We start from the raw sequence: 22,527 nt of genomic DNA, 5'->3' as shown, positions 1-22,527 counted from the left end.
GAAAGAAGAACAGGAATGGATTTATCCTACAAAGAAAGAACAGGAACAAATTCTTTGTATGTTAAAAGCGATTATCCAAACTCTCCGTATAAGTCTGGATATGCAAACTCAAACTATGACTTCAACCAAAGAATCATCTATACAGAATTCTATAGAGAAAGTGAAACAACCAAATGCTATGACAGAAGAGTTAGATACTCAACAAATACAGACAATGGAAAACACAAAAAAGAAATTGATAATAGAGACCAAGGAAAGGACTTTTCTTATAAACCAGAAGGAATTTGAAGATAAAAAAGAAAAACAGCTGAATGAGAAGATAAATACTTCGGGACAACTGCATTGAATTGGAAAAACAAAGAGACGACCTGCTAAATCAGCTAGTCCTCTTAAGAAAACATCAACTGGATGCTTTATCAACATCAAACAATAGCCACAACAATACAAGGAGATCATTTTGATGATTTAAAAGCAAAGATATGAAAGATGACTTGGCAAAGAAAAGAAGCTAGAATAAGACTGAAAAGGATTGGGGTTTTGATTTACACATGAGATCTAAAATAGAATATATCCAAATGGATAGAATATGTATTCTGAAAATAAGATATTGTAATGATTTGAGGTAAAAAAAATTTTTGGTTATATAACATCTAGAAATATAAATATTGAAATAAGAATATTATATTGTTTTATTACTTTGTTAAGATAGATGGTAGAATCTATATATAAGGTGTGTATTTTAAATATTAGATTGTATAAGGAATTATGATAAAGGAATTGTGCTTAATTAAAAATTTGGAAAAAAAATATTAAACATTAAATTAAAATATTAAGGGAAAATTAACTATCAGGTCACTGATTGGCTAAAAGTTTGAATGTTTAAAAATAACTAAGATTTGAATTTAAGATATTGTTATGAGTTGAGACAAAGATTAAGTAAAACTTAGAAGTATAACTACTAATAATTAAATTTGTATATTGGTTTGTGGTACAAATGCTGATGATTTATTTATTTATTTTTATTTTGTTTTGTTTTATTTATTTTTTTGGAAACGAAGAAAGGAAGGAAGTAGAAGCAAGAAAACAAAAAAAATTATTAGCCCCAAATATGAGATAGGAGACTTAGAAATTGGGGTCATCTAAAATTTGGAAATGATAACGGTTAAACATTAAATTTAAATATAATGGGAAATTAAAGTTAAGAAAAACTTACTAGGTTATTGTCTAAAAGATGGAATGTCAAATCAATTAAGATATGTATAGACTGAAGATTATTAATGAATACTAGAAAGGTATTTTTTGTCTGATTGATAAAATAAGAACTATATTGGTCCAATATGAGACAGTAGATATTATGGGGGAAAGAGAAGGAATTAGTTGTTGTAATACTTTGAGATTTGTACTAATGATATTCAAATGTAATGGAATTACTGTGCTCAGCCGCCACGCTACTTTTCAAATATGTAAATGTAATATTGGAAAATTATTAAAAAACTTGGGAAGGAGAAAGAGATATTTAAAAATGGTCAACAGGGAGGTTGGCAATTTTTTTTAAAAAAAGTATTTTAGCAAAGTTAGCTGGACTTTAATAGAAATTGTAACATACAAATATGTGCCCATTAGATTCCATATGATAATTAGCGTTTTCAGCTGATCTCATCAATGATGAATGTCTGTAGGACCTCAAATTTTATAATGCTCATATGCTTTAGATAATACATAAATTGCTATCAATATTTTTACACATGATCTTTAATGCCACAATTTGAGAGTTCTACATTCTTTTGTTCTCATAATCAAGTACTTTTAATTTGTGAAATGCATTAGGATAACAGACAGGAGATGGTGGTTTTGTAGACATTGTCAGAATCCAATTATATTTCATCTTTAGTTATCAACTATAGAAAACCCCATTTCTGCCTTCCCTGGATTCTGCCATACGGTGAAGGGAAGGGGGTGAACAAAGGGGCTTTATGGCCCTCACTTCCTTCAGTACACTTCAAAAAGACTGAATGTGGATATCACCAAAAGGACTAACCATAAGAATGGGGCTATTACCTTTCATGTAGTTCTCTCTGAAGTCTCCATCCAGTCGGCAGTAAGGAAAAGGGGGTGGGAGCGTAATGCCTGAGACTGTCGCTGGAAGAAGGAGGTGGTTGGGTGGGGCTACTGGGGAACCCCTTAAAACCTTGAAGGGGAGAGCTTGGACCCCAACTCCTGTCTAGAACGCCTGCAACCATTTTCTCTTAATAAAGGATGCCTGTTGGAAGAATTATTCCAAGAATCCTGTCTTCTTAAGATGCAAAATGGGGTGGGTCCTTACATTAGACCGGACTTGCAAAATTAATACACCTAGAAGGGAGACCCGTGCTGGGGGATTTTGCAAAAAATTACCATGTCAGACAATGGAGCAAGAAAGGGGGGAAACTCACTGGAAAGAGAGTCACTGCCCCAACTGGAACCTTGCCGGATGTTGGGATCCGAGAGGTCAGATTCCTCAGGAGAAGAAGTGGTGGAGACACGGGACCACAAGCCTCGCTGGTCAATGGGCGTTGGGAAGAAAAGTGAGTGGGGAAAGGAATCAAGAAAGGTGACCCTGAGACGGAGGGCCAAGCAACCAGAATGGAAGCAGGAGATGGAGAAATCCCTGCACGCAAGTGAAGAGGGAGAAAGCTGGACACCGTACTCAGACTGGATCCTAGAGAAAGCTATTGACCTGATGAAGAGAACTCTCAGCTCCCTAGGAGAGGAGAACCTTGAGCCCTACGGCCATCCCAGCTCCTGGAGCTGCAAAGGGAGAGACACCGAGGGGGAAGGGAACCTGCAGCCCTGGGGACATCTGCTGATCCACTAGTCCCCACCCCCCACCGAACCACAGATGGCGATCTGGACGGAAGACACTACCACCAACAACAGAGGCAGCGATTCATTCCAAGATGTCCGCCATTGGAGGTGAAATTCAAAGGGGAGCCAACACGCTTGGGGTTTTTCCTAACCCAAGTCCTCAGCTACATGGAGGAATACGGGCGGGACATCCCCAGCGACAAAGCCCGCATCCAGATCGTGCAATCTGCCCTGGACAGACCGGCTGCAGATTGGGTGGTGAACTTGCACGACTCCAATGCCCCAGAACTCAATGACTTCAACCGTTTCATGTCCTCTCTGAGAAGACGATTTGAAGACCCCCTGGCTGATCGCAAAGCCCGCGAAAGGATAAAAACGATGAGGAAAGGCAAACCCCCGGTGGCCGAATCTACACAAGAATTCTGGGCCATTGCCAGGAAACTGAACTGGCCAGAAGACATCCTCCTTGGCCATTTGAAAGACGGACTAAATTATGATCTATATGACGCTTGCCTGCCCCGAGGGGAACCACACCAACTTGAGGAATGGTACGTCTTGGCAGAGGAAGCAGAGATCGACATATTGAAGAGGCACCGCCGAGGAAAACAATGGTGCTACTCCCTGCCTGAGTTGACACATGAACCAGTGAAACCATTGGCTACAGCCAAGAAGCAAATGGGGTGTTTCAATGCGGAAGAGAAGGGCATCGAGCTGTAGAATGCCGCTGCAAAGCCCCCAGCACAACCTAGACAGATCCCCAATCAGCAAATCCGGAAAGACTTCAGCTAAGCCAAAAGAAACTACCATGAGAATTATGGAAATTGCGGAATCCCCACCTCTGCTCATCAGGGGAAAGAACTCCAGCCTACACCGCAGGGCGTGTGGACGCCTCAGATGACAGCTCGGAGGGCAAACCCCTGGTAAGTGGACGCATCGTAGCCATCCTCAAGACAGTGACTATATTAATTCCCCACATGCCCGAAGCTGTGAAGGTGAAAGCCTTAATAGACTCTGGCTGCACCCGCTGCCTCATTAGCCCGACAGTAGTGGGGAATCTGGGCATTCTGTTGAGGAGACTGGAACAACCAATCTAATTTGGCCAGTTAGATGGATCCATAGCAGAGGGGGTGCCAGCTACCCTAGCCACTTTACCAATACACCTTTCCCTGGGCAAACATGAGGAGGACATAACGTTTGTGGCGACCCCAGGCATGGAATGCCCAATGATCCTAGGGATGGAATGGTTAAAAAATGGAACCCCTGGGTAAATTGGAGGATGACAGAAATCAAATTCCCAAAGGGGGACCCTATGGACTTAAAATCCCAAGGGGGGCTACCAGAATCAAAAATAGAAAAAGCATCCATGGGAGAGGAAAAGGGACTAACAGAAATACCAGAGGAATACAGAAACCTTGCTGAAGTTTTCAGTGAGGAGAGGGCGGATGATTTCCCCCCCACCGACCCACAGACTTTGCCATTGAATTCAAGCCTGGGGCAAAACTCCCGAAGCCCAGATTATACTCTATGAGCCCAAAGGAGAAGGAGGAAATTGAAAGATTCATAAAAAAAAATCTAGACAGAGGGTTCATTGAGCCAGCCTAGCCTAAAGTGGCTGCCCCGGTCCTCTTTAGAGAGAAGAAGGATGGCTCTTTATGCTTGTGCGTTGATTATAGGGCCCTGAATACAATCAGTGAAAGCAACCTATACCCTCTGCCTCTCATGAAAGACATGCTGTCACACCTCTTGAAAGGGAAAATTTTTTCTAAACTAGACCTAAGGGAAGCTTACTATCGCATGAGAATTAAGGAAGGGGATGAATGGAAGACCGCATTTAACTGCCCCATGGGTTGCTATCAATTCAAACTCTTGCCATTTGGATTACAAGGGGGCCCTGCAGTCTTTATGCAATTAATCAATGGCCTTCTAAGGGAGCACCTGTTTAAGTGGGTCCTGGTTTACTTGGACGACATTCTTATCTTCACCGAAACAAAAGAGGAACATGTCAACCTTGTCAGAGCAGTTTTAAAGAAACTGCGAGCTACCCACCTAGATGCCAAAGTCTCAAAATGTGAATTCCACCAAGGAAGGATAGACTACCTAGGTTATCGCATATCCCCCCAGGGCATTGAAATGGACCCAGAGAAGGTCAGAGCAGTATTAGAATGGGCACCACCCTCTTGTGGAAAAATAAAGCCTTAAAAAAATAAAGGGCTTTTACGAAATTCCATGGGTGAAAGAGAGATCTTTATTTTTGCGCAAAAAGGTTCAGAAGTGATTTAACAATCAACAAATTTCTGAACAAGGGGGAGGGTCTAAACTAAAGCTTTATAGGTTTCTTTTTCTCAGGAACAAAGGAAGCATAGATGGAATCTTACATTGTATATGGAATCTACTTTTGTGTAACATTCAGATAGTTTCTCATACCTTAGCTCCATTTCTCATGGGAATAACAATGAAGGCAGTTTTTACTTTTATACAATGTTTCTAAATATGCATTAGGTCATTCACGTACTGTTAATACAGCTTTTGGCTAACACAGCTTTCTTTCAGAGATTATGCAGACACATGATTTTTGCTTTTTGTGATTTTTCATTATTATTATTATTATTATTATTATTATTATTATTATTATTATTATTATTATTATTATTATTATACTTTATTCTTCTTTATTCTGTTATTCTATTTCTTTCCCACTTTACTCCCCCCTTTTGGAAGTTTTCCAGCTTAAACTTCCATTATTCTACCTCTGATTCCGGATCTCCTGAAGGTACCATTTTATATTCCCATAAGGCTAACATTGTTTCATGTTTTGCTGTTAATTGGGCTGTACTTTCTGAGATCCTCCGAATCATGGCTATAAGACAGGGGATCAAGCAAGGAATTAAAATACACCCTAGAATTAACAAGACTGTCAGGCCTACAAACCTTCATAGCTATAGCAGCCTTGTTAATTCCAAGATCCATAGCAGTGGTCTCATTGGTTCCAGACCACCATTTACCATCTTCCCATGTCCCTGTGCATAGGAGGTCACCTACTGCTACACAAGATTCTGTTTTGTTTCTTGAGTAACATACATGTCCTACCAAGTTGGAAGTGAGACCCCAATCACCATCTTTCCCACTTGTATAGGTTAAATTATTATTTTTAGACATTTCTAGTACCTTGGTATAATTTAACTCTTGTGCCTCCCACGGCCACCTTTCTCCCATGTTTGTTCCACCACACACAAAACAGTTAGACACGCCTAAAGTATGGGCAATGTCTTCTGCTAACTTAACAAAGGTATTAGTTACATGTCTAGATACTTCAGGAATATGTAGGCTCTCCATTTCCTCATAATATGACCAAAATAATGATTTTTGTTCTGGTCTTTTGGTTGCAGTTATAATTTTGACTTCTATTTCTGACATTGGGTCATAGCCATTTGTATCTATTCCTATCCCAAACATCCATTTCTTACCTTCCCACCTATTCTGTTCTAGGAACCAACTGCCATTCTTGACTGTGAGAGTCACCAAATTACAGTTATCCGTTCCACAGGAATTTGCTTTTGTTTCATTCTTTTCAAACAAGATGTGGTCTATCTCTTTTGGGTCTTGGGTATGCCACTTAATATATGACCACCACTTACATTTGACTGCACATCCATCTGGTGGGCACAAGTACTTATGTTTTGGGATAAAGTTGTGAATATTACCGATCCCTCCACAACCATATGTTGGAGTCCAATAATTAGCTGCTTTGCAAACATCAAAGGTGACGCTAAAACTGGAGTGTGGATTGGATTTCCATTGGGAGATCCCTAAGAGTGCCTGGTCCTTATAGCTAGTTCTTGTTCTATGTGTTTTGATTTGTAAGGCCCAACGATCAGGATCAGACTTCGGGTTATAACACTGATATTGGACACCTTTTCTACAAAATTTATATGTAGTTCTATTGTATGTACAAGAGTCAGGAGAACTATCTTGACACCCTTCTGGTTTAACTGTATGGTAAATCAAAGTCTTGGTTATCTGGTTTCCTTGTTTTGTAGTTTTGATACAGTTTTGACAACCTTGGTTTCCCTGTGTTTCTGCTCTTTCTTGTGTGTGCTACTCAATAATTCTTTATTAGAGGGTTTCTGCATTATGACCTCTCGTGTAGCCATTGTACTGATTTTTGTGTAGGAATGTGTGTGCATATTAAATAATTAACAAATATTACGAGCTGTAGAATCCTCATATCTTCCACCGTGCGTAGAGAGACAGCTTCCTGGGGTGTCTCAGCAAGGTTGTTGATCACACCGTGTCTTGGGAACCCGTTGCTGTATTTCTTGTAAATTTCAACACCAAAGGCTTGTCAGTCTTGTCCACCTTGTAGGTCACCGGATCTGCAGGTGCAGCTGCTTTCACTCTACTCCAATGGATCCAAGACTTTCCTTCCAGGGTTTTCACTGCCAAAGGAGAACACATGACAACAGTATACGGTCCTTTCCATCTTGGGCTCAAGGGATCTGATTTCCAGTGCTTTACCCACACTCTATCTCCTGGCTTAACTAGGCAACTGTGCTGACTCAACAGTAGAAGTTTGAGAAACTATTGCATAACCAGAGTATCTACATCCTTTATCCATAAAGCTAGAACCATCAGTAAACCATTGATAGTCTGGATTATGCAAGGGTTGGTCTGTAAGGTCAGGTCTGCAAGAATATTGTAGTTCTATTGTTTGCATGCAGTTATGAGCAGGTTTGGTTGAATCAGGAATTGGCATTAGAGTTGCTGGGTTTAAAGTTGAGCATTGTTGCAGTGTAACTTGTGGATTTTCTAATAAAAGACCCTGTATTTTATGCATTCGTTGATTACTTATCCATAAATGTCCTTTATTATCAATGATTGTCTGCAAGGCATGACTAGTATAAACAGTCACTGGAGCTGAAAAGGTTACTTGTTTGCCTCCTGCAGTAATAGCATAACTGCTGCTAGAATTTTTAAACATTGAGGCCAGCCCTGTGAAGAAATGTCCAGGTGTTTTGACAGATAAGCGACAGGGCGGTTCCAACTTCCCTGTCACGGTTACGGAACATATTGTAGCATTGAAATATTAGTGTTATCTGGTCCAGGAACCAACACCTCTCTTAGAGGGGCAATATTTTCTTCTGTCTTTATTTCTAACTTGCTCCTGGTGCGGCTAGAAACTGAGGTTTCACTTTCAAAGTTATTCAAGCTTTTATCTGTTTCTTGAAGGGATCCAGCTGTTGCTAATTTTCCTTCCTCACTGGCTTCTGGCTGAAATTGGGCTTCTCTTTCAGGCAGAGGGAGTGGAATTTGCTGATTTATTCTCCCTTCTTCTCTTCTAGGAACGTAGGGGGGTGGTCTGGCAATTTCCTCCCTATCTTCCTGGCTGAAAATCTTAGCTTTTGTTTGAGGCTTGGCTTTTTGGCTTGCCAAATATATCTTTGCACACTCTATCTGACATTTTGCTAACCATCTGGGTCTCTGTGCAATGTTGATTTTCCATAGGGGTACTGGTCCCAATAACCATTTCCAGTCACAATTTGATGAACCCGTGCAACGAGTTCGGGATTCGCCGATCCCATTTTTGGCCACCCTACGCCCAGGGCAGTCCACTCAGATTCACAGAATCTTTTTAACATGGCTGGATTTGGTTTTGGATCTCCATAATCCCTAGAAAAACCCTTTTTGAAATTCTTTAACATGCACTGGAGTGGCGTCTGGCCAACGCTCTCCTTTGACTTTTTCCCACCCATTTCTCTAATACACTACCATTGATCACTCAGCATGAACTACAATGGTTTAACCTCCCACACAATCCTGCCTATTGAAGGCTTAAGGACGCCACCTTTGCCTTCTAGGGGGTGATCAGTCCCCTCTTCCGATCCAAAAGGGATCAGGTTTTCCCTGTTTTACAATACTTGCCTGCAGGCGTTTTTCCAGACTCCTTTGTTGATTTAAGATCTGTCTGTCACCCTCTTGGATCCTCAGACTGGAATGCTTCCTGATGGGTTAATTCCCTTTCCTTCCGTCGAGGTCTCCTCATAGTCAAGAGCTACGAAGCCGGCTTTGGAGCTGTCGTCGTTTAGGAGAGGGGGGGCCCCACCAGGGCAATCCGTCTTGGAAGGTTAAATCCTTTTTCTTAAAAGCCCTTAAAAATGTCCCGGCAGAGAAGTCGCCATAAATCTTGTGGAAAAATAAAGCCTTAAAAAAATAAAGGGCTTTTACGAAATTCCATGGGTGAAAGAGAGATCTTTATTTTTGCGCAAAAAGGTTCAGAAGTGATTTAACAATCAACAAATTTCTGAACAAGGGGGAGGGTCTAAACTAAAGCTTTATAGGTTTCTTTTTCTCAGGAACAAAGGAAGCATAGATGGAATCTTACATTGTATATGGAATCTACTTTTGTGTAACATTCAGATAGTTTCTCACACGTTAGGTCCATTTCTCATGGGAATACAATGAAGGCAGTTTTTACTTTTATACAATGTTTCTAAATATGCATTAGGTCATTCACGTACTGTTAATACAGCTTTTGGCTAACACAGCTTTCTTTCAGAGATTATGCAGACACATGATTTTTGCTTTTTGTGATTTTTCATTATTATTATTATTATTATTATACTTTATTCTTCTTTATTCTGTTATTCTATTTCTTTCCCACTTTAACCCCGCACAAGAAAGCAACTACAAAGTTTCCTGGGCTTTGCAAACTTTTACCGCCAATTCATCCCCTCATTTGCCCAGATAGCCTTGCCTCTCACTAACTTACTAAAAACGAAGGGAGCATCCTCAGTAAAACCTAGCCAGCCACTAACATGGACAATGGAGTGCCAAGCAGTGTTTGAGAGACTAAAGAGACTTTTTTCTGCCGAACCAGTACTAAGGCACCCAGACATGGAAAAGCCCTTCATAATACAGGCAGATGCAAGTGATGTGGCAGTGGGGGCTGCTCTATTACAAGAAAACGATGATGGAGTATTGCAACCCTGTGCATATACATCCAAGAAACTCACGGAAACAGAACAGCGCTGGCCCTTATGGGAGAAGGAGGCATATGGGATACGTTGGGCATTACTCATGTGGCGACAGTTCCTGGAAGGCAACAAAATCCCCTTCCAGGTGTGGACTGATCACAAAAATTTGGAAGCCCTGAAAACACCCAGGAAACTCAATCCCAAACAAGCCCGCTGGTCCCAGCATTTTCACCAGTTCCAATTTAAGCTCAAACATTTACCAGGGAGAAAGAACTTCCTGGCAGATAATGGGGCTATTACCTTTCATGTAGTTCTCTCTGAAGTCTCCATCCAGCCGGCAGTAAGGAAAAGGGGGTGGGAGCGTAATGCCTGAGACTGTCGCTGGAAGAAGGGGGTGATTGGGTGGGGCTACTGGGGAACCCCTTCAAACCTTGAATGGGAGAGCTTGGACCCCAAGTCCTATCTAGAACGCCTGCAACCATTTTCTCTTAATAAAGAATGCCTGTTGAAAGAATTATTCCAAGAGTTCTGTCTTCTTAAGATGCAAAGTGGGGTGGGTCCTTACAGACATCCTGTGAAATAGTTAATTATTATAAATGGAATCTGTTAGAGAATTTTAATTTCTCTATTGGTAAAAAAAATAAATCAGAAGCTCTCACAGTTGACTGCATTTAGCTGATTCAAAATAACTTCTTTATATCAAAATATTTACATTACCATACATTCTTCTTTAGAGCAATATAGCTTAATTGAAGACTTCTTACAGAGATAGACCAGAGAGAAAACTGAGACTAGAAATCCAGCTCCTAACTCAATACTCTTTTGTACAGACTCAGTAGCACTTTCTTCACATTGGCTGACTGAGTTACCACATGACTCTTCCTGCTCATGAATATTCCAACACTCCTCCCTTCATGACAGGAAGAGACATCAGACCTATTAACTTAATACATTCTTTAATCGTGAAAAACCTTGTGCCACTAACCTGACCTTGTACTGTACATCATTATTTGACAATACCTTTTTCTTATATACCCACTTACAACCCACAGCTTTTTTTCCCTATGGCAAAGTCACTGATTTAAATACTTCATGGTCTCCCATGGATTTCATCTCTTTATCCATGGCCTCCTTCCATCTTTCCTGTTCAGCTTTTGATAATGCCAACACCTCTTTATAACTTCTTGGCTCATACCACACATTGCAAACCTTTACCTTGCTGGCAGAATACCTGTCAGGCGGAATTCCTTTATTACATCGCTCTGACCTACGTGGTATTAACTGCTCCTGTGTCTCAAGTCTTTCTGGCTTCATGTCTTGTTCAGCCTCTCCTCCCTGAACATTGACATCTTCAATAATTTTTCCATCATTAGATGAGTTATTGTCATTAAATAGATCACCGTCATTAAGTGAGACATACCCAGAATTTGCATTAATTCTGTCCCAATTTTGTTCTGCAAAATTAGCAGAACTTGAAATTATAACTCTTTTACTTCCATCGCTAAAGCGATATCCTTTTGACCCTGGCTCATAGCCCACAAACCTGAGCTTTCTTGCCTTTTGCTGTCCCTTTCTTCTGATTGCTTTTGGAATATGTACCCATGCAGTACTTCCAAAAATTCTCAAATGTGCCAGTGATGGCTTTCTCCCATATAGAATGGCATATGGAATATTATTAATGGAGGAACTCCACAGCCTGTTAACTATATAATTGGCAGTCAATATGGCTTCTCCCCAATATGACCTGCTCATACCAGAATCCTCTAATAATGAATCTTTCATTGTTTGCAAAACACCATTCCTTCTTTCAGCTACACCGTTCTCTGCTGCTGTGTAAGGATTTGTACGTCTGTGTCTTATCCCCAACTGCCCCAACCATTGTTGGAATTTAGTTGACATAAATTCAGTACCTCTGTCAGTTTGCAACTGACACACTTGTTGTCTGTACCTTCTCTCTACAAAACTTACCCACTGTTTGAATTGTTGTAGCACCTCTGTCTTATCTCTAAGCAAGTAGCAAAACGAATACCTGCTATAATCATCAACAATTACCAGTGCATATTTCGCTCCTCCCAAACTGGCTTGCATAGTTCCCACCAGATCTGCATGGACCAGCTCTAGAACTCTTTTTGTTTGTCTTGTGCTACATTTACTAACTGGGAATGCCTTTGACTTTGATGCTTTGCATACTGCACAGTCTAAATATGTTTTGCATCCCTTCAAATTTAGCCCTTCTGCAAAATCTTGCATTTGCTGCAAAACTTTAAAGCTTGCATGGCCAAGTCTTCTATGCAGAAGATGAACACATGAATCATGCTCTGCAACATTCTTAAATATATGGGAACATTGAACCTTTTGTCCCTGCAATACATATAGATTATCTTCCTTTATGCCTTCTGCACAAATATTCCCATTCCTTTTGATGAGAGACTTCCCATTTACAAAAATGATCTCAAAACCTTGTTTGTCTAAATTAGACACACTTAACAAATTATGTTCCATCTCAGGTACACAAAGCACATTGGTAAACTTTGATTCCAAATATGGAATTTTTACATCGCCTCTTCCGATGACTTTTGCTTTCTGGCCATTTGCCAAAGCCACAGCTTCTTGTGCTACTGGAACAAACCTGCAAAATAATTCAGAGTCATTAACAATTGTTTGACTTGCCCCACTATCTATTAGCCACTTGTCTCTGTTGTTGCTATAGCAACTTTTGCAACACCAAAATGTTCCTTTTGCAAAGCAGTCCTTTTTGGTTGCACAAATGTCCTTTGCTGCAAACAGTTCCTTTGCAAACAGTTCCTTTGCAAATGTGTCTTTGCTCCACAAATGTAGCAATTCTTTTCTTGCTTAGCTCTCTGCCTGCAAAATGTTTCTTTTGTTGCAACTTTGTCCAGTTCCGATCTGCTTGTTTCTTCTTCTCTGGAGACTTGCAGTCTGGACCCCCTCCTCAGGAATTTCTCCTCCTCATGGCTGCTTCTGAAATGGCGCTTTTCTTGTTCATTAAGCAAACATGCCTTTAAAGCCTCAAAATTTAAGTCTTGCTCTTCTTTACACTCAAATATCATAGAAACTGTGTCCCAAGTTTTATCTAAACTGTTCAACACCAATAAAACCTTCTGGGACTCAGGGAATTTAATCCCACATTGTTCTAAGTCCCAAAATAAACTTTGCATTTTATTTAAATGCTGTTCCACAGATTCACCTGGTTGCAAACAGGCCCTGTAAAGTTTTCTTGACAATTACACTATATTGCATATATAGTGCACAGATCTCAACTTCAACCAAATCTCCTTTGCAGTCTTTAAATTTGCAACATTTAGAAATTGTTCATCATCTAAATTCAAGATGAGATAAGCCATTGCTTTACTATGACTTTTCTGATCAGCACCTGCAAACACTTGTGGTGGATTTTCTACAATATACCACAGCTCTTTAGCCTTCAGCAAACATTCCATTTTTGCAGCCCATATAATGTAATTCTTCTGGCCCAAACGAGGCACACAGCTTTCCTTAAATTCCATTGCAGCCATTCTGCTAATTCTGCCTTGTTCTTATACTTTCTAAACACAGACAATTTCTTCCAGCTTTAAATTACAATGCAGTCTTTAGTAAGCTCTGGGCCCATAACCTGTTAGAGAATTTTAATTTCTCTATTGGTAAAAAAAATAAATCAGAAGCTCTCACAGTTGACTGCATTTAGCTGATTCAAAATAACTTCTTTATATCAAAATATTTACATTACCATACATTCTTCTTTACAGCAACATAGCTTAATTGAAGACTTCTTACAGAGACAGACCAGAGACAAAACTGAGACTGGAAATCCAGCTCCTAACTCAATACTCTTTTGCACAGACTCAGTAGCACTTTCTTCACATTCGCTGACTGAGTTACCACATGACTCTTCCTGCTCATGAATATTCCAACAGAATCTGAATTAAATAGACAATTGTGCAATAGTTTGGATTCAGAAGCAAAAAAGTGATTCAGCACATGCAAGAATGCTCATGTAGCATCTGTCTGCTTTTCCTTAAGCAGACCTTATCCTGGAATTACATTGACACCTTTAGTGACTATGGCACAATTCTGGCAAAAGATGTATTTGGTTAAGGAGTTGCAGACAGGTGCTAATTTGTACCTCCATTAATCCTAAAACACATTTTGCCTCATGAAATAGTGTTGCATCCATCCAATGTATTCATTTTAAAGAAGTAGTTGAAGTCTTATTTCCTAAATCAAAATCTGAATCTCTATCCATTCAGTTTATTACTCTAGAGAAGTTCTATAACAGCCTTCCCTAACTTCCTGCCCTCCTAATGTATTGGGTTGAAGCATAGATGATCTCCCAAGCATCCTTGAATGTAAGCAATGCTGGCTAGAAACAAGTGTGTTTATAACAGAAAAGTCACTATGTATTTTTAAAAGTAGGTTTACTAAAGGTGATGGGAAAGAAAAAATTTAATAAAATATTTTCCATGTATTCTAAAGCTTTTCTAATTAAGGATAATAGTTGTAGTTCAGGGTTGAAATGAGATTTCATCTGATGTTACCTACTTTGGGTAATGAAATGTCTGTAAGAAAACAACAAAGCTCAGAGAGCACCAACAACCCCTTGCTTTTTCTAATGTACAAATTTATCCAGATCCAGAACTTATATTGTAAAGTCTTTGAAACCAAATGAGAAAGACAGAGCCCCATCTTCCTGCATCTTCATCACTGTGACATCAAAACTAGAAGTGACACAATTGTCTTATTAGATATTTTTGTACTAATATCTACCATTTCAGATAAATAGGTCAAAATTAGCAGCATCTGTGCTCTACTGCAGGAGTCCCCAACCTTTTTTCATTGGCGGCCCGGTGCAGGGGGGGTGGAGACGCCTTTACATGCACATACATGTGAAGGTGGCTGCAAGCACATGAACAGGGCCACGATTGCATGCATGACACAACGGGGCCATGAGCACCTGCACAATGCTCGGGCGACACTAGTTCCTATGCACCATTGCAATGCTAGCACGAGTGGGGGGAGTGTACACCCACAGCGACAATAGCATCCACACACTGCCGCGATGCTAGCACAAGTGGGGAGTGCACTCGTGATGCTAGCTAGCACCTGTACGATGCTCACAGTACTGCTAGCGCCCGTGCGATACTGCGACGCTAGCATGAGTAGGGGGTACGTGTGCACTGGCCAGCCATTCAGGCAGCCCAGTGGCCAACAGCCCACAACCCGGTAGTGGGCCATGGCCCACAAGTTGGGGACCTATGCTTTATTGTGTTGAATGTAGAGAATGTTGAATTTATGTGTTTGGAAGTAAAAAATAATCTTATGAAACCAGCAATTTAACATGCCTGCAAGATTATTAGTTTATATGAGCATAATAAAAATGTTATACAACATTTACAATGCCACTTTACTTTCCATATAGAAAGAAGCTGCTAAAAGAGAAGAAGCACTTGCATCCTTTGAAGCTTGGAAGGCCATGAAAGAAAAAGAAGAAGAAAAATTGGCTGAGAAAAAAAAATTGGAAGCAGCAAAGAAAAAGAAAGAAGCTGAACTAAATGAGAAGAAAAAAGAAGAGGCACAAAAGGTAGTAGTTTATGTCTTGCAAATGTTAAATTTGGTGAAAAATCATAAAAAAAATTCTAATTGAACTATATTTTCAGTGCTGTACAGGTAGTCTTCGATTTATCACCAGCCTCTTTGCAACTATTCAAAGTTATGATGGATGCCTGAAAAGCCACCTACAATCTGGTTTCAAATTTATTGCTGCTGCAGTGTCCCCATGGACATGTGAGCAAAATTCAGACAAATTCATCTTTACAGCAATTGCAGGGACACTGCAGCAGACTTCCCATCTCCTCCCTAATCTGCTTTGCTGGAATTCCACTGGCCGTGGGCCTGCTTCTTGCCCCACTGGGTCCCACCCATGTGACTCTCCTTTACTTTCTGTAGATCTCTGAAGTTTGTGTTAGGGAAGGAGAGCAGGCTGCTCCATTCCTTGGCATCTTTAAGCTTCATGGATCTGTCCAGGAACCAGGCGTCATTTTCATAGCAGCTGCAATGAAAATTAAGGAGACCAACTTTTTTACAATGAAAAGAAGGACACAAATAAATTGAAGAAAAAAATATTGTAAATAAAACAAACATTTTATTCATTGCAACAATAATACAGACAACTTGCATTTGCAAAGTTTGCCAGCCGGGTGTTTTGGCGCGCTCAGCAGCAATTCCTAAACCCATCAAAAAAGGTGCCGGAACACTGTTCTGAGCATTCCATGAGGGGAAAAAAAAGCCTGCAGATTAGTCTTCAAATATCAAAAAGGAGGACATGAAGAAGGACACTTTTTGAGGGAGGACAGAACTTACAAAAGGAGGACTGGGCTATGCCATGCGGCCTGCTGGGATGCTGAGGGGTGGAGTAGCCTGCTTTCCTTCCTAACAAAAGCTTTGGAGATCTACAGAAAATAACTGAGCAATTAGTGATGAAAGTGGGACCCAGTGGAGTAAGAAGCAGGCCCAAGGCCACTGTGGCAGGAAAGCAGGCCCAAGACCTGTGTGGACTCTCAGGAGCAGGAAGCAGACCATGAGGTGCCTTGGGGCCGGAGAGGCCTTGGGAAGCCAGGGCACGTGGCTTGGGCCTATACTAGACCTCCCAGAGCCTCTCCCATCCCTGAAGTATCCGATGCTCTACATAATGACCTGTTGCTTAACAACTGCATCAGGGAGAACAGGGATGGGGTTCGTTAAGCAAGGTAACCATGTGGATGTCTTGCTTAATGATCATCATAACTTACAACCATAATGAGCAGGCTCCATTATGGTGATAAGTTGAGAAGTATCTGTAATTAATTTTAAATTTCATGGCAATTGTAAACTTCCTTTTTATTTATTGGCTTTTTATTCAATAAAGTGTCAAAAGATAAGCATTTCTGGATCTAGTCTGATAGATTTATTATTCATTTTTTAGGCTTTTGAAAAATGGAAAAAAAAGAAAGCTGCATATTTAAAACAGCAAATACAAAAAGAGAAAAGAGTTGAAAGATTAAAAAAGAAGGAGCAGGAGCTTGTTGCAGAGAAGAGAAGAGATAGCAGATCTGCAGTTGAAAAATGGTATAATTAATAATTTTGAATTTTATAAATTTGATTATGTCAGCTACTTCTAAGTAAGCTTGTTTTGCATATATAGAATGTTACACATCTTATATATTTTATGAAAATGCATATGTTTCTTCTATATTATGAAACTTTTTTTCTTTTAACTTTTAGGAATGAGAACAAAGAAGAATTCATGAAGCAAAAGAAAAAAGAAAAAATCCAAGAAAAGAAAAAAGAAGTAGAAAAACAGGTTGAGAAAGAAGAACAAGATAAAAGAGCTCTAGATGAATATAAAAAATGGCTGGTAAGTCTTTGTATTTGTGATAATGTGAGATATAATTTCACGTATGCATACGCATTGAAATGTGCATAAACTCTTATTCTGAAAAGACCGGATGGTGGTAGTATAACATTTTTTGCTAAGTTTTTACAGTGCATCTAGAAAATATCTATGTGCCTGACATTTCAGTGATGGATTTCTGCCTACTAAAATTAAATATTGTTTACATAATGTAGAAAAATAATCCTGCTATAGATATAACATAAGAATAGTCAGATATGTTCAATCCGAATGTTATTACTGTTGTCATGAGGGATGGAGTTGGGGTAGATTGTCAGAAAGTATTATTAAGAAGTCTATTAAGAGCCAACTTACTGAGAAATAAATTATCCTTCTTATAACTACCATGAGAGTCAATTTGGTGTAATGGTTAAGGCATCAAGCTAGAAACTGTGAGACCATGAGTTCTAGTTCCACCTTAGATACAAAGTCAGCTAGGTGACCTTGGGCTAGTTACTTCCTCTCAGTCCTAGGAAGGACATAATGGAAAACCACTTCTTAGCAAAACCTTGCTAAGAAAATTGCAGGAACTTGTCCAGGTAGTCTCAGCGAATCAAACATGATTGAACAAAAGAAAAAAATTCACTTCCATACCAATAGAATAAATAAATGGAATTTTTTTGCTCATACCAAATGGTATGATTAATTATCCTTATCCCACACATTTTGTCATCCTTGCCTGGCTTCTTTAACACCCAATATTTACTGGGTTTTCTTTATGTTTTAAGCAATATTATACTAAACATTAAATGGCTGTGCACTTTGAATCTAACAGGTCTGAGAAAGATATCTGAAAAAATACTCCTACTGCCTCTTCTGTAACTGCCAATAGGAAGCTCTGTATCTACCTTTTGGTTCATGTTTTTAAGTTATCTTTTTCCCATTATGATAATTTTAATAGTTTTCTTAACAAAAAGGAAAGTCCATTTATTCCATAGAGAAGAATGACTCAGAGTGCAATTTGCCATATTAGCGGTTTCTTGCCCTGCTAATAGAGTCAGTAGAGTTTTCTCTTCTCCTGTTCATTATTAGAAACAATCACTCCTACAAAACCATGTCACCACTGCCTGAACCAGTGGTAGCATAGCAGCAGTTGTGCAAGCGAGTGAATGTAGTAGATACAAAGAAACAGTTTTATAAAATACAGGTAGTTTTTTAATTGAAATTCTCAAGTAGAGGTAGGTATATGTTTGGATCCTGGTGTGTGGAAGCTACAAGAGTCTGATTGCGTACTTGAAGCTGCTTTACTTTCTTAGTTTTACAGTATTGTTGATAATGACAAAATCTACAATGTTGGCATACAAAAAAGAAGCTTCAGTTAGCACAATCCAATATGGGTCAGTCACCGGGACTTGTCTCTATCAGAATGTGTGCTTTGGGCTATTCTGTGCATAGTATTTGTGTGGTGCCTGGTTATGTGCAGCTATTTAGTTGTCAATAGGGATATTGATGGCTGGTTATTGGGGTGTTAATGGCTGGCTACTAAGTCATTGACTGTTGTTTCCTTGTGCTGCCAAGTCCTTGGCTCCTGAGTGCCTGATAAGCTGGTGGTAAATCAGCATTCCTGTTGACTGGGAAAAGAAGCCTGTTTCACAGACTTTAACCATTTTATCTGTCAGTCAATAGGAGTGCTAATTTATGTTTCATAAAATTTATTAATCGCTACCAGGAAGGTTCAGGAGAATTGGACCCAGAATGTGTTACCTATTCCAGCAAACTCCAGAGGAATTTTACAAATAAGTAGGCAAGGCAAGTACACTTTGTCCAGGTTTCCTCTCTTCTGTGTGGCTTGATATAAGCCCTCCTGTTGTAGAATTGAAAAACTTGAATCAGCTCTTTCAGGAAAAGGAAGTTTATTGCGCGCAGGTTCAGAGAGCCATCCTGGCTGTAGAAATCTGAACCCCGATTGTCCATTGATGACCATTTTTATAACCCTTCTGGGGTTATTTTCAGGTCACATTACATTCTATAGGTCCTTATTCTAACATAGAAAAACTACTAGACAGATCTATAATCGATAGCTCCTCGTTTACATTGGAATGTTTTTAGCAATCAGCAATATATCAAGTGTTAAGCAATTTAGATACACCATGTGACAAGCAGTTAGTAATATATCATGTGCAGAGCTGGGAACAGGATGTCTGGCCATCCTAAATTTAAGAGTTGTCTTGTAAGCAAAACAAACCTCCCTTACACACACAATCATTGGTGGGCCATCTGCTTTTTACCCATATTCTTTGTCAGACCATTAATATTTTTCCAGGTACCACTTTATTCCCCCCTGATGAGACTTATCTCATCCATGCAGATAAGTTTCATTCTGTAACACTTGGGTCTGATGTATGTATGTTGTTATACTCTTGTCTCTGGAATTCCCACATAGCCATAACCTGAGCTGTAGCTTTTCTCTCTGCAAGCAGGGACACTCGTTTAGGTAGTGTTATGTTGTGCATCATTGAAAAGGTACATTGCAGGAGACAACAGCTGCTGATCAGAATAGCCATAAAAATGAGTACTGCTCTTATGATGTTTCCAATAAGGCCTATTGGGAGCCAAGACCATAAGCTGCTCCACCAATTTCCCAGGGAATCTATTTGCAGCTCTGAGGCCATTTTATGGAGTACTTTGATTTGTTTATTTATGACGGGGGATTGATCTGAGAGGTTAAAACAACACATCCCCTCAAAGGCCTCACATCCCATATGTTGGCGAAGTAAAAGATAGTCGATGGCTGCCCTATTTTGCAAAATAGCCTTGCGTAATTCTATCATCTCCTGATTGATGGCAGACAAGGCTATTGAAGTGGCATTTATAGTTTTAGCCAAGTTGCAGGCCACAGAATTTATATTGACATGGGCCCTCAGAGCAAGTGCAGGAACTCCCACTAACGAGACAGCCAAAGCATTGTATTCTGCTGCATTTAGAAGAGTGCGGGAAGACTCACAATTCTCTGTTAGTACCTCGGCTCTTTTGTATCGTGTGGTGTTAGGGGAGGTGAAAAGAGATCTATCTGGTAGAAAGGTAGTCAGTCTGCTTAGACAACAATATGATGTGCTTATGTTGGCAGGAATATAATTGAAAGTGTCTTTCCCACAAGTGAAGAACCACCCTTTAGGTAACCATATGTTTGCATACCCAAAAGACATTGTTTGGAAAGATGTGCAATTTAGCCTTTCTTGGCTCACTTTCAGGCAATGAGGTGAAGGTGTATTCTGCTCACACCCCGTGATATGTGCACATTGTAAGTCTTCTGGAATGGCTACATTAGGAGTATGTAAAGCTAAAGCATCAGTGGGTAGAAACTTGGAAATGTGACCCCAGCTGTACATTGTTTCATAGCCTATATGTTCTTTAAACTCGTGGTGACTGAACTCCTTGGCTGCTGTGACAGGAACACATACGGGTATTAAACATGTGGACAGCAGATTCTCCATGTCATATGCTTCAGAAAGGCAAAAATCAGTTGTGTTGGCTAGTTTAGCCAATTGGACCCACAAATTATATTGCATCCTTGATTCCAATGGATGGGGCATATCCTTATTCTGCTGGGACCTTTTACTTCGCTTTCTCTCTGGGCGCTTCCTCGGGGGTCTTTGGATAGTTACTCCAAATTCCACCGGGATAACATGTACGATGCAAGTCCCCTTCCATCCCGTCTTCAACTGCGAGACTAGGGTGACCCGCTCCCATCCCCAGAATAAGGGAGGCCCACACTCCAGAGTAACAGGAGGAGGAGGCTTCTTATATGGGGCCTTTACACATATGCCTTTCCTAAGAATATATCCAACATACTGACAGGCTTCGGGATTGACAGGTGGTCTTGTAATACAGGCTTCTTTAACTATTCTGTCAAATGCTTGGGGAAATTGACAAGGATGAGGCCAGCTACCATTCCAGCATTCTGGGGAAAATCCAATAGGGGGGTGACCTTCACAAGTGCCCGTGCCTATAGCATAAGATTGAATAATGCGTGGAGCTTCTTCTGGCTTGCTCCATTGGCCTAAATTAGAAAGACAAACATTATTACATGCAACAATAGTACTATATAAAAGCAGAAGGAAGCCCTTCATCCTTTCTTCTCCCGTGCGTAGAAAGCCAGCTTCCGGGTGTGGCTTAGCAGGGGGTTGAATTTCAGCCAGACAGCCGTAGATCTTCTCCCGTGCGTAGAAAGCCAGCTTCCGGGTGTGGCTTAGCAGGGGGTTGAATTTCAGCCAGACAGCCGTAGATATATGTGCAGGATACACTTGTGCTAATACAATATCTGGTTTACAACAATAAAATATTCATTACACATACTAGACACGTTTAAGAGTGAGTTTGGTGGGAACCTTGGGATCCCTGTTCACTGTCCACAGAGGTTCTGCAGCTGCTTTAACTCTGGTCCAGTGGATCCAAGATTTAGATTCTGCAATCTTTATTGCTAAAGGGGAGGCCATTATTACTTCATAAGGTCCTTTCCATCTCCCCTCCAGTTGTTCATGTTTCCAATGTTTCACCCACACCCTATCCCCTGGTTTAAAGGGATGACATCTTGTTATTAGTTTAGGAGGTGTTTGTTCAACAACATAATTCCTAAGTTTTTCCACTTGCTTATTCAGTTCCTGCACCATTTTCAGAGCCCATACTCCCCCCTGATGGCCCAAATCAGGCCATCCAGCCAAACTTCTTCTCAGCAGCGTAGGAGGACGCCCAAACATCAACTCATATGGGGATAGGTTGTATTGTCTACGTGGAGCACATCTCACAGCGTAGAGAGCTAAGGGCAATGCATCAGGCCATTTCAGGTGACTTTCAGCACAGATCTTAGTAATTTTCTCTTTCAGTGTGCGATTCATTCGTTCAGAATTCGAACCGGACTGAGGATGAAAAGCACAATGAAACCGCCATTTGGATCCCACAGCAGTAGCCACTGCTTGATTAACTTGATGAACAAACTCAGGACCATTATCAGAGGAAATAAAAGACGGGCAACCAAAACGAGGTATTAGTTCTTTTAACAATAATCTTGCCACTTCCCTGGCTTGTTTAGTCTTTGTAGGGAAAGCCTCTGGCCAGCCAGTGTATTTATCCACAAATACCAATAAAGCTTTGTATAGTCCACATCTTGGCATGTCTGTAAAGTCAACCATGACAGAGTTCATAGGAAAGTAAGAGACAGGTATGGTTCCAGGTGGTAGTAGGGGCCCTTGTCGAGGATTGACCTTAGCACAGATGCCACATTGTGAAACCACTCAAGCAGCTATCCCAGCCGACCCATGTAGATAG

At 40.3% G+C, this 22,527-nt stretch overlaps 1 protein-coding gene across 5 annotated transcripts in view; it reads left to right on the top strand.

Moving 5' to 3' along the window:
- The window catches only part of MAP9 (microtubule associated protein 9), an 83,659-nt gene that overhangs the window by 42,988 nt on the left and 18,144 nt on the right, over positions 1–22,527 (top strand). For 3 of the 5 annotated variants that reach the window (XM_039363075.1, XM_039363076.1, XM_039363074.1), the window contains exons 9-12: positions 15,253–15,414; positions 16,795–16,937; positions 17,094–17,226; positions 22,086–22,243. In XM_039363075.1, the coding sequence (XP_039219009.1) occupies positions 15,253–15,414; positions 16,795–16,937; positions 17,094–17,226; positions 22,086–22,243 (596 nt within the window). The remainder of the gene's footprint in view (positions 1–15,252; positions 15,415–16,794; positions 16,938–17,093; positions 17,227–22,085; positions 22,244–22,527) is intronic. The other 2 variants (XM_039363078.1, XM_039363077.1) reach the window with 1 other exon arrangement.

Source organism: Crotalus tigris, unplaced genomic scaffold (assembly GCF_016545835.1).
Source record: "Crotalus tigris isolate CLP2741 ecotype Arizona unplaced genomic scaffold, ASM1654583v1 scf7180000019504.2031707, whole genome shotgun sequence".
Taxonomy (NCBI): Eukaryota; Metazoa; Chordata; class Lepidosauria; order Squamata; family Viperidae; genus Crotalus; species Crotalus tigris.
This window is presented reverse-complemented; position numbering and strand designations above follow the sequence as displayed.